Here is an 11,982-nt window from a genome sequence, read left to right as displayed (position 1 = left end):
CTCTGATTTCCCCGGACCAGCCTGTCTGTGTGTGTGCTTTTTCAATATCTAGTAATCTCATTATGGGTATCATATGCCCTCATCTAGCTGAAATTGCCTTTGAGCATAGTCCCTCCCCTACTGGACCTGTCTCCTCCCCCTAACCCCCCCCCCACTCCCCCACCCACCCACCCCAAACAGGATTTGAGGGCAAGAAGAAAGAGACAGGGAGGGGGCCACATCCGAGAGAGAAACAAAAAACGTGACTAGGCACCCAAAGCGTCCTGTTATGCAACAACTGACCTACTAACATACATTTAGAGACACACACGGAGGGAGAGCGAGAGAGCGAAAGAGAGAGAGAGAGAGAGAGTTGGAGGGAGGGAGGAATTGGAGCAAACATGACATGAGGAGCGCGCTCAAAACAAGGCACTGTGTTCTCACTCTCGCATATACCTGCACTAATCGGGAGAGCTGGTGTTTTCAAAGTGGCAAACGGCGTGTGTGTGTGACAGAGAGAGGGAGTTATTGTAAGGGAGAGAGCAAAGCGGACTGTTGGGCAGGAGCCGGACTGTGTGTGGATCCTGTCGCTTTTAAAGCAAAAAGGTAAGTTGTTGTTATTGACTGCGGCACGGTGCATACATGCCCAATACATGTATGTGTGTGTGGATCAGAACATATATATATATATATATATATATATATATATATATATATATATATATATATATATATATATATATTTATATATATATATATATACACACACATTCTTGAGTTCCTTTTTTCCTCTGAGCAGCTGGTCGCCGCGTTTACAGTTTGTTTTGGTGCCTGGATGTGTTCCCCTCAATGTCAAGGCGAGGCTGTACCCCGCCTCCTTTAGAGTGTATGGAGCTATATGAGGATCTGTGTGAGAGAGAGGAAGCGGATGGGAGGAAGTCGGTGTGGGGGACCGGGGGGGTCGGGGGGCTTTGCAAAAAGATTATGGGATTCCTTCAGAAAGAAAGAAAGAAAAAAAAGGTGCGGCTGCTTGGTGGAAGCAGGGGCAGGTGAGTGCGGACAGCCCGCCGTGGAGCGGAGTTGTAGGCAGGGTCAACGCATCCGCGTCTTAGCGCGCATGCCCAAATTTAATATTCATGGTTTGTTGTGGTGCTTTTAGGAGCCAATCTGCTGTGCTTAACCCGCACACCTGCTTTCGTAACACACGTGGCTCACGTAATTGTTATTTAACCTGAATACGTGGTGCAGTTATATCCTATTTAATAACACAGTTATTATTAACAGACCTATAAATAGGCTGGTAATAATAAATATATAGGCTAATACTTGATATTAATGGGAACTCCACCAGCTTATACACCCTTGTTTTTGGTCTTAATAATAATAATAATAATAATTCACAATAATAATTATTATTTTGTTGTTGTTTTTGTTGTTGTCGTCGTTGTTGTAGTGCTGCAAAAGCTGCGTGAATTAGAGTCGGGTTTACGTGCTGAGGGGTCTGGAGCAGCTACAAATCTGTCCTCGCTTTCTTTTGGGTTAGTAGGCTAGTCCGTGTAGACAGCTGGAAAAATCCCATGCAGGCTCCGAGGACACACTTCTCTCTGTCACGTGTAGCAGCTCTTTGTAAAGGTTAACGCGGCTGTGCAGCCCTCCTTAACCCCTTAGTGGCCCGTAGGCTTGTATTAGTCTGAAGCAAGCACAATGCAAACCGGAGCACACCGACACGCGTGATCGAGGCATGATCGCGTGGATACGCGCGGACGCTCGGCTCTGCTTGTCTCTCCTTTGTTTACAACCCCGGCTCGGAGTGATGGGAGCCAGCGCGGATCGCGTTTGAGGAATGGTGAAGTTCACGGGCTCCGATGAGTGCAGCCGAGTGCGAGGTGAGGGGCGCGCGCGCGTGTGTGTGTGTGTGTGGATCAGAACATCTGGATCAAATGTGGGTCAGATGTTTCTTGGCGTTCCTCTGTAGCTCGGCAGACAGCTACAATAGACGCGTGCTTATTTTTCGTAAATATGGCAGCGCGTGGAAAGCTTGTCGAGTTTCGCTCTGAAGGCGATTTTGAGGCGGTGGGTAAATTTTGCGGCAGAGTTGGGATACACGCTTTCCCTAGGATGACCGAGAATCCGCTGTCCACGAACACGATTTGTTAGACGGTCCAACAAAGGAGGAGTGTGGGGGGATATGTTTCTCGCACTGGGCTGCTCACTGGCTCAGATTTATTTATTTCTGGGTCTTCCGTGGGTCCGCCTGGTGTAAATACGCATCAAGATCTTATAACGTTGAACATAAGCCGCGCTTCACCGCGTGTCAGCACCGGCTGAAGCCGCAACATTCCTCAACTAGAGTGGGGGCTGAATCCAGGCACTAGTAACTCTACGGCTAGTAACAAGTAACTCTACGGCTTGGGTTTGTTTTGAAAGAGAAAGTCACCTTGGCTTCATCTCCCCATACAGCTTTGTGCGGTTTACACAGCACGTGGGCGTCGTACCCGTTGTTCTCTTCCAGATCTCTGCTCCAGCAGCGTGCGGGTATTTTTACACACTGCATGGTATAAACAGCAGATTTAGAAAGAGAAACAAAAAATGATTTCAGGTTTTTGCTGTGGGTCGGCTTCCCCGTCCTCAGCGGAGCGATGCGTGCCTTAAAGGGATTTCACGCAGTTTGGGGGTCACGCTGTGGCCACAGTGTATATGCGGTGTGTTAAAACAAAGGTTGCAGGTTGCATAATAAATTAATTAAATAACAAATGGATTAAAGAAAGGGGCAGATTATGCAATCTGCGGAAGCTCGTAGTCTGCGGCGATGCAGCGCTGCGCTTTGCTTCGCAGAGGTCGCTGCCAATTGGTTGGCGCACACACTGGGTCTCTATGCCAGCTAAGAATGTAGGTCACATCTGTCCTGGGGTGGGTGGAGAGGAGGGGATGAGGCGCACCACTGCCGCTGACGAGGAAGGCAGAATCAGAACACCACCAAAATAAATCCTCGCCCCGCCGTAACAAAGAAACGAGGCGGTCATGCAGAAATAGAAAAGTGGCACTTTGAGCAGCTTCATTTTAACACGTGTACATTTTTTGAAAAGAGGAAGAAAGAAATAAACAAAAAAACTTTAATGTCATTCCACGACTATTGCATCATTGCATTGCGCGACTGAGCCAACTCCCTCTTTTAATCTAGTTCTGAAAAAACAAAACAGATAAAACCTTTCTTTATCCAGCCTAAATAGAGTTCATGGTCAGGAGTATGGCGCGGTTTCCATGCTGTCCTACTTTGCGGCCTCTCGGCTTTCTCGGGGTTTCCTGGCACATGTAAGATGATAAAAGATGAGGGTTTGTGCTTTGTTATTGTGCTGCGGTTTGGATCCAGCACAGAGGCGAGTTACAGCATTTAGTAGGCCAATGGAGCACATGTGACTGGTGCAACACATGGACTGAGTCCCTCTGCTTTCTTTTTTTTTTTCCTTTTCCTTTTGGAGAGAGGCTGAGTATCCAGAGTGATATGGCCTGTGTTCATGGAACAAGCTTACAGAGGACTCTGCCTTGCCTTGATGGCATGCTGTCCAAGCCTTTATATAAAGTTAACACCCCACCCCCCACTCCCAAAAAAAAGACTTGTAGCCCAGTGACCCCCCCCACACACACACACACACCCAGGGGCACTGCACCATGTGCCGTAAATTGCATTTTTCCTAAGGGTGAGTGGCTGGTTGGGGGGTTGGACAGCGGTTTCATCATTCTCCTTTTCTCTGAAGCATGTGCACCCCCGACCCACGCGCACACACCCATCTCCTTTTATGTCAGACCTGCAACCCATTTCCTGAAGTGCTCCACAGAAACACGTGTGCTGGCTTTTGAACTGACTTCACTATTTCCAAAGCTCACTGCCACATTTAGACTCTTGCGGTTCGGCCCCTGTGGTTGTGCGGGCGGGGGCGACTTGGATTCTTTTACCGTGCTATCATTCCACAAGTGCCACAGAAACCTGAAAGTGACTTGTGGAGACTAGATGATAGACTGGAAAGAGCGGTCTAGGTTGAGGAACTGTGTGCAGAGGTTAGGCAGTGTGATTCAAACGCATGCAAAATGAAACACTTTGCGCTTCATTCTTGGCGGCGATGCCTTTGTGGGTTTTAAAGCATCTTTGGAGATGTGAAATCTATTGTTTCTTTCTGATGGCGCACACATGAAACGTAACGCAGGCTCAGTAGTGAAAGAAGAGCATCAACACCTTCTGCTATGATTCATGCTCATTCACACAGCCTGACTATTTGAAGGTGCAAAAGAGGGAGAGACAAATAAAAAGAAAAAAAAGCACGAGCCTCCACTGTGAGTTAATTAAACAGAGGAGTTAATTCATGCGTCTGGCTCGTCCTGACTGTAGGCGAGATGTGGAATAATGTTCACGTGACGTCAGTCGACCCTCCTTTTGTTACGGAACATGGTTTTCTCACCATCTGCTTCGGGTCGTGTCAAGCCACTGGTCCAGAAACATTGAGACAAAGTCCAATATGATTGGCTAACCCCCTTCTTTCTCCCCCTTTTTGTTGCTATGGGTGATGCATTCCTTCTTCTGATGCAATACCAACACTGTCGCAATTGCCACTGTTTACCCCCCCCCCCCCCAACACCCACCCACCCCCATCCAGCTACAGTATAATCTCATCTCCATCCCTTTTCTTTGTTTTAACTCTCCCTCACTGATTCCTCTTCGTTTCTTTGTCTTCGCTCCACTTGCTCTCACCTCTGTCTATATTTGCACAATGCTCTCATTTTCCATGCATCCTTCTTTTTTGTCCTCCCTTCTTTTTTTCTTTTCTTTTTTTGTCTTTCTTTTTTGTCAGCCCCTCCCTTGTCTCTTCACCTCTCCACTGCTGGGCTGACCTATATTCCAGCAGGCCGTACAGTTGGAGGCAGCTAAGACGTGTTTACAGAGTGCGGTCGGTCCCCAGTTTGTGGGTCAGTGGGACAGGCTGAGAAACAGTCTCTACCCTCGTTCTTGTGTTGCCGTGCCCAGCAGCCACATGTCGGAGGCTCACGAGGACACCCTTAAACCATTCAGCTGAGACTTTCAAATATGGTGTAACTCTAATGTAGCTTTTATTGGATTACTCTGAAAGACAGTTTCAAAAAGCCAAAACTTGTGGCCCTGTTACATAGTTAGTCTGTTTTCCTCTGTATATGAGAACTAAAAGAAAAGTGGTCTGAAATCTGTGTTTATTGTGAGGAGTTACGTAACAATATGAAATCCACAGGACAAGCAGAGCACAGTCGCTGCAAATATCTCACTAGATTATGAGATTACAGATTGTCACAGTGTAACAGCAGCACTTACGCACTTCAACCTGGAAATGCAGATGATTTGCTGCACTTGGGATGAGATTACCATTCCATTTTCTATGCAACTTGATAAGCTTGACCTCCCGAGTTTTTAGGCGCTTTTCCAATTGCACCAGTTCATTTAAGAGCAGGGAGAATTGTTGCTGTCTGACACCTCTGAAAGAACAAGTCATGCAGAAGAACAACAACTGCATGCGCTGCCTAATTATTTTTGCAACAGGAGTCTGTCAGGTCACATTACAAATCACAAAAGTTGTCAGAAATCACAAATCTCAGTGTGGAAATTGGGGGACTAACAGATCATTACAATTTGCACAAAAAGTGCGTGCCAATCTATCCAGGCAATACTGAGATGCTTAATGGGATAATTGAACCATTTTGATAGCTCTAGAAAATGTAGGAAATGTGGCCTAGCAGTTGAGATACTTAGCTCCAATCCAAAGTTGTGGACCAACAAACCAACTGACTTTGAACACCACCGAGCCACCGAGCCTTTAAACAGATGGAAGCATTTAGAAAAATCGCTGATTTGCTTAATTCTGCGTAGCCTCAAAATCAGCAGAATTGTATGACTTTGGTATAAAGGTGCACCTGTTCAGCTAATTACTGAGCGCTGAGGTGTTCCTCGCCATGGTCTGACCACCCTCGCATTTTACCCCCAATCTAACGAAATTGTGTTATCCCAGCCTGTGTTTCTGCTTCCCGCCTCCCTTCTTTCCTGGGGCCACTGACCTATATTTATCAAAGGCCCACCTCCAAGCTGCCCCCCACACCTCCATATCTCTCTTCAGCTTCTTTATCCTTGACCTGCATTAACGGATGCCTTTGTCTGCCTTATCTGCTCACTCTGCATCATCGATTTGGCACTGAGTTGTGTCGGAAAAGAATGCTGCCACATTCCTGTGCGGATGAACCAAGGCGGGGGGTAGCAGTGTTCGTGGATGGGGTTTCTCAGTGGAGAGCCAGTCTGGTGTGTGTGTCAGGGAACCCCACGGCTCTGAGACTGACTCACTGTTTGCTCTGTCTGGCCCACATATTCATCTGGCAAAACAAAAAAAGAGCTAATCCTTAAACAGTTTAGTTTTCATGCTCTCAGCATGTCCCAGACTGATGCAATTTCTGTGTTTTTATTTCATGTGTGCGTGCCTGCCTCGATTGCGATATACTTCTATTTAATTTACAAGGCTTTAGTTTTGCCCTCAGCCGCCTACATAAAACCCTATTAGCTCAGACCTTGCGACATTTTAGCATGCAGCGTTGAACAAGTGCTTTTTTAAATCCTGGGTGTTGAAACAAAACAGGATCATCAGCCTGGCGATGAACCCACTGCTCACATTGCATCACAAAAGTCAACATGACCGGGCCGGGCCAAAGGGTCAGGGGTCATAGGTTCCAGACGGATCAGATCAATAGCAAGGCCGAAAGGTCAGACAGTGAGGTCTAGCATCTATTCACTGGTTGCCAGGGGTGACACACTCAGTAAAGGCCAGACATCCCAACAGCAGAGGAAAGCTTTTCTGTTATAGACATGTATTTATTATATTATTTTGCATGCCAAAAGAAGCTGGAAAATGGTAAAAAAAAAAAAAATGTTCAAATAACTGTAGTTCTGATGTGAGGCTGCAGGATGGAACAGCAGCAGTCAGCAGTGGATTAACATGTGTTTTTTTCCTGTTTTTTATCTCTGCAGGCTTTCATCTTGCAGTCAACTGCAGAGAGAACAGAGAAAGACAGAGGGAGGGAGAGCGACGCTCCCCAAGAGACTGACACGCTGAGGTAGACAGGCCGACCTACATCCTGCTGTTTACGTGGAGATCTAGGACACCTCCATGCCAGTTTAGCTCCGTGTGCTCTATGCTAAACCCTTAACAACCAACTAAAGCAAGAATTTAGGGGAAAAAGAGGGAACTAAAGGCCTGATCTGAACTGCTTTGGGTCTGTAGTACTCCGAGGAGCTCGGACACTGAATTGATAACCCTTCAAGTGGATAAATGTGGGTTGCTAATGCTGAGCTACAGTTGTTCTTTATCTTTTTGGCTAATTTGGACACTTGACTGTTTACCTGGCATAAGTATACCACATCTACAATAACTAGACCCAGAGCCTTGGGAGACCAGTTGTTTTCATCACTACCCCAACCTCCCCCCACCCCCACCCTTAACCTCTGGCCCAATTCTTCACTCAGTTCACCAAGCAACATTTCAAACTGGCTGCCTCTCGACAAAAATGGAAAATCTAACATCGGCTCTCAAAACGTTAAACAAAAACTCAGGGAATAACCTAAACTGCCTTGAGACCTTCAGCGGTTATGAAGAGTCTCTGCCTTCTATCCAAGGGACTCCAACTCGTATGGGGCGTCTCATCAAACCCAAGCCCAACATGACCTGCAGGCGAAAGCGGGAGTTCATTTCCGATGAGAAAAAGGACGCCTCCTACTGGGAGAAGCGCCGTAAAAACAACGAGGCCGCCAAGCGCTCCCGGGAGAAGCGGCGTCTCAATGATATGGTTCTGGAGAACCGCGTCATTGCACTGAACGATGAGAATGTGAGGCTCAAGACAGAGCTGCTCCAGCTGAAGCTGCGCTTCGGCTTAATAAGCACTGCCTCCTACATTGAAAAGAGTCAACAAATCAGTGCGGGTAGCAACACAGGAAATGGAGGTTCCTCCTCCTCCTCAACTCAGTACTACTCCAGTGGTTACTCTAGTGGTTCTCAGGTGATGGTGAACTCTGACTCCTCTGAAACGGAGCAGTCGGGACGCAGTGAAGGCCACAGGCAGCTGGTGAAATACTCTCCACGTGGTTCCCTCTCTGACATGTCTGACGGCTCCTCCAGGGACAGCCCAGAGCCAATCCCCTTTGAGATCAAGCAGGAAGGTGACAGGCTGGAGATGGACATCGCCAACGGCACCACCACCCAGATCATGTTTAACATCCACCGTGGGCTGGCCTCTGTGCCCACCCACCACCAGATCCAGCAGCATTCTCAGGAGTTAGAGGCTACATATCACAGCCAAGAGCAGCAGCAGCACCACCTTCACCAACAGCCCCAACCCCATCAGGAGCCCGTTACCTCTATCAACACTGTCAGCCAGGCCGCCTCTCATCCGCCTGCTGCCCAGAGGAGCGTCATTCTGTACGGTGCCAGCAGTGCCTCTTATCCCGTGGACTCCTTGTCCAGGACGCAGGATGCCGAGCTGCTGAACGTGCAGAAGCAGGGCAGCACCGGCAGCCAAGTGTGTGCTAGCCAACAGCCCATTACAGAGAGCTCCACAGAAACAGTGGCCGAGGTGACGAAGCAGCTTGAGAGGAAGACATTAGATTCCCCTCCGTATGAGCTCTCAGACTGCCGTGATGAGGCTAGAGAGAGACAGGTGTACCGTGTTTGCCAACTCCCCCAGCAGCAACTGCAGCAGGAGCAGCATCAGGAGAGCGATTCATCTGCGGAGCTCCACCACAAACAAGTGGAGGGTGTCAGCCACTCACACTTGTACCACCATCTCCAGCAGCCTCACTCATACCTCAGCACACAAGACGAGGAGCCACCTGTTCTTACTTATGAGGGCGGGCCCAGGCATGAGGCTTATTACCAAGGCCAATCAACCTCCTCTTGTAAGGAGGCCACATCCAGTGAAGGAGATCCCTGCAGTCCAGAAAAAGAGGCATCCACAGATGACGATGAGCTTCCCTCCTCGTTGTGCTCAGAAATGGGCAGCTTCCACAACCCGCATCTTACCATCCACCAACCTGCCTCGCCTCTGCCCTCCTCCCAGGGCCCTCAGGCTCAGTGCTGGGACCCTCAGGGGGAGGTGAGGGGAACCGCTTTGCCCCACAAACTGAGACTCAAACACCGGGCCATGAGCACCGGCAGCAGCAGTAGCGGCAGCAACTGCTCCGGCCAAGAGTCCCCAACCACCCCTCCCTCCGCCACGCCGCCACCTCTCCCCCAGCATCCCTACTTGTCCCTGACGCCCCCACGAAACATTAAGCAAGAGAGCTCAGGCGGAGGTTGTAAACAGGTGGCCTCAGGGGAGGGGGCCAGGAAGGAGGGTGGAAAAAAGGAGACAGGTGGACGAAGGAACAAAAGGCGCGATTAGGTGACATGGACTTTTAGTTGAAGTCGTTATGACAACTTCAATGACTCAAAGACACAATTTCTCATCGAAGAACTACCCTGCCATCATGCCTTTTGCCCTATGATTGACTCACCCTTTTTCAGCCCTCGGGACAGGAAACTTAGCTTTTCTACTCCACTCCCACCCAACGAGGCTGATCATCTTGTAGGGCTGTATTATATTTGTATATATTGTACAGAGTTGTCATTTCTTACATCCTCTCCATACTTACAGATGCACTTTTGTTTATGTGATGAGAAGAGGAATGGAACTGTCCACTTTTTCTACTTTTGTCATCCAACAATATACAGTTGAGTACATCAGTGAAAGCACATTTTGATAACAAAAACACAAATAAAGAATGTAGAAAAATAAACGCTTCAGGCTTTATCAGTGCTAAAAATTTGGTACATATCCGACTGTAGAGGAGCATACACGTGTATGGCTATCTGCCTTAATTAAAATCAAATGCAAACATACACTGGGGACATTCCCTCGACCAAAGAAGCACCAACAATACTATCAATAAGAAGTTCCATACCTCTTCCCAGACCCTACCTCTACCACCCCATGCTTTCCCCAGTCATCTCCATTATTTCTCAAAAGATCACCATCACCTTTATTTTTTAAGCACTTGGTTTGTATAGTACTGTGATATATGAATATATGTATCTATTTTAAACATATATTTTACAAAACAAATTTGAATACAAATTCAACCAAAAAAACAAAAAACAAAACAAAAAAAACTGCAACAAATCTTTGGAGGATTCTGAAAGCGACCCTCCTGTCTCGAATCGACTCTCTTCATTGTCTACTGTGGCTACAGGACCCATTCGATTTGAATCACCTCTAACTTGATTGTTGAGCTTTAGCATTAATCGGTTAGTTAATGCCTAGTTTACACTTAAACGGCCGTCCAATTTGGAGCGCCAACAGCACTGAATGGAGAACGCGTTGTTCCCTGAGGCAAAGGCCTCGTTAAAAAAAGAAAAAAGAATCTTTGAATTTTCTTACCTTTAACCAGCCTTTAAATATTCGGTGGACTTCACCAGCTGCAGGCTTTGAGCCTTTAGTTCATTTGAGCTTTATCGACCATATCTTCTTCTTGTTGTTACCATTCACTGGCCCAGTGTATTTATTTCCCCTCCCTTCACACGCCCATCACTGTAGAAAAAGCCCACAGGAACATAGATGGAGAATGTGTACAGCTCTTTTTAGATGCATACTGCAGCCTTGATTTTGAACTTTCATGTCAGACATGGGACGCTTGGGAGGCGTGAACGAAAGCAGGAGGAATTAAGTCACATTCTTATGAAACACACTACAGTGCACTGAGTCTCAAAGTTCCTCTTGTGGAAACACCTAAGAAAAGAGCCCTCCACAACTACTGTTTACTTTTATTGTCATGAAAAAGTGGTTTTGTAGTGTGACCAAGCATGGCCCCTATGGCTCGCATTCAACATGCGTAACTGAGTTAATACAGCTCATAAGCTGACGCTACAGCGAAGTTCTCTAACTCTTCAATCGAGTAAAAAATTCTGAAATGAACGAAGAGAGGGCACTTCCCTTGTTTCCCATTTTTCTCCATTGTTCATTATCAGGGGTTATTTGTGGTAGTTCTGCTACTGGGCAGTGCTGAATTGCCTTCACTGGATTCTAGTTTTTAAAAGAAAAAAGTCTATGTACCATGTTTGGCTTTTTGGTGCTTGTGTATAAATGTAAAGTTTCCCCTCCCCGCCCTCAAACAACACTGTAACGTTTGTTTCATTGGTTTTTATATCCTATTTTGTTTTTTATTTTTTTATAGTCAAGAGGTGATGTTCTGTTTTCCTCTATACTGTGTCTTTTTTCCTACTGACTGTGATGACATGTATTTGCCTCATTACCCTCCCCCCACCCTTTTCAGTGTGTATTAATCAGTAATGTTTGTGGTTTTGCTGATGGTTTTAATGAAAAAGACAAGGACAAAAAAAAAGAAAAGAAAAAAGGCAAAGATAGTGTGGTGTGTAGAGATGGGTGGTGGTTGGTCTGGTTGGTCATTACCATCGCTTCCTTTTGACATATGTAAAGACACTAATGTTCATTGTGGAAGATGGGAGCATTTCAAGAAAACTCAAATAAAAAAGAAATAATGTTGACCCGTCAACATATCAAGAAAAGTTCTTGTTTGTCCTTGTTTGTGTTTTGGTGGTTTAATGCAATCGCACCTACGTTGATATTACGTGCACGTTCATGTCCATCGTATCCACTGACTTTTACAGCCCGCTGCACACGGCTGACACTGAAGTGAGCAGTCGTTTGGATCTGTGTACGACTCTTGGCTGGCAGTGTACAAAAACACAGTCTGTAGGCATCATATCCAAGCTGGCAGCCTAGTTTCTGCTATCAGCTGAGATGATGATCCATGAACCTTTTGCAAGAGTCATCAGTTAGGTAATAATTACTCAGTGATTGGCATAAGAGAGTGAGTCACAATGAGAATGCAAACATGTTAAATTAGAGCAATTTTTCTTGTGTTTCTTGAAGTTTATAAAAGTTCTTCCTATA

At 46.6% G+C, this 11,982-nt stretch overlaps 1 protein-coding gene across 2 annotated transcripts; it reads left to right on the top strand.

Annotated features, from left to right (window-relative positions):
• Positions 1-321: 321 nt before the first annotated feature.
• Positions 322-11,594, top strand: LOC146520640 (uncharacterized). Of its 2 annotated transcripts, none has more exons than XM_085157184.1 (2): positions 322-585; positions 7,010-11,594. In XM_085157184.1, exon 2 carries the CDS (start codon positions 7,546-7,548, stop codon positions 9,412-9,414), a length of 1,869 nt encoding a protein of 622 aa, XP_085013310.1. In that variant the 5' UTR covers positions 322-585; positions 7,010-7,545; the 3' UTR covers positions 9,415-11,594. The 2 variants fall into 2 exon arrangements, with proteins under 2 accessions (XP_085013310.1, XP_085013311.1); XM_085157185.1 differs by lacking the exon at positions 322-585 and adding an exon at positions 743-1,865.
• The last annotated feature ends 388 nt before the right edge of the window (positions 11,595-11,982 follow it).

This window comes from Neolamprologus multifasciatus, chromosome 4, assembly GCF_963576455.1.
Source record: "Neolamprologus multifasciatus chromosome 4, fNeoMul1.2, whole genome shotgun sequence".
Lineage (NCBI taxonomy): Eukaryota > Metazoa > Chordata > Actinopteri > Cichliformes > Cichlidae > Neolamprologus > Neolamprologus multifasciatus.
The sequence above is the reverse complement of the archived record's forward strand: the minus strand, read 5'-3'. Positions and strand labels throughout refer to the sequence as shown.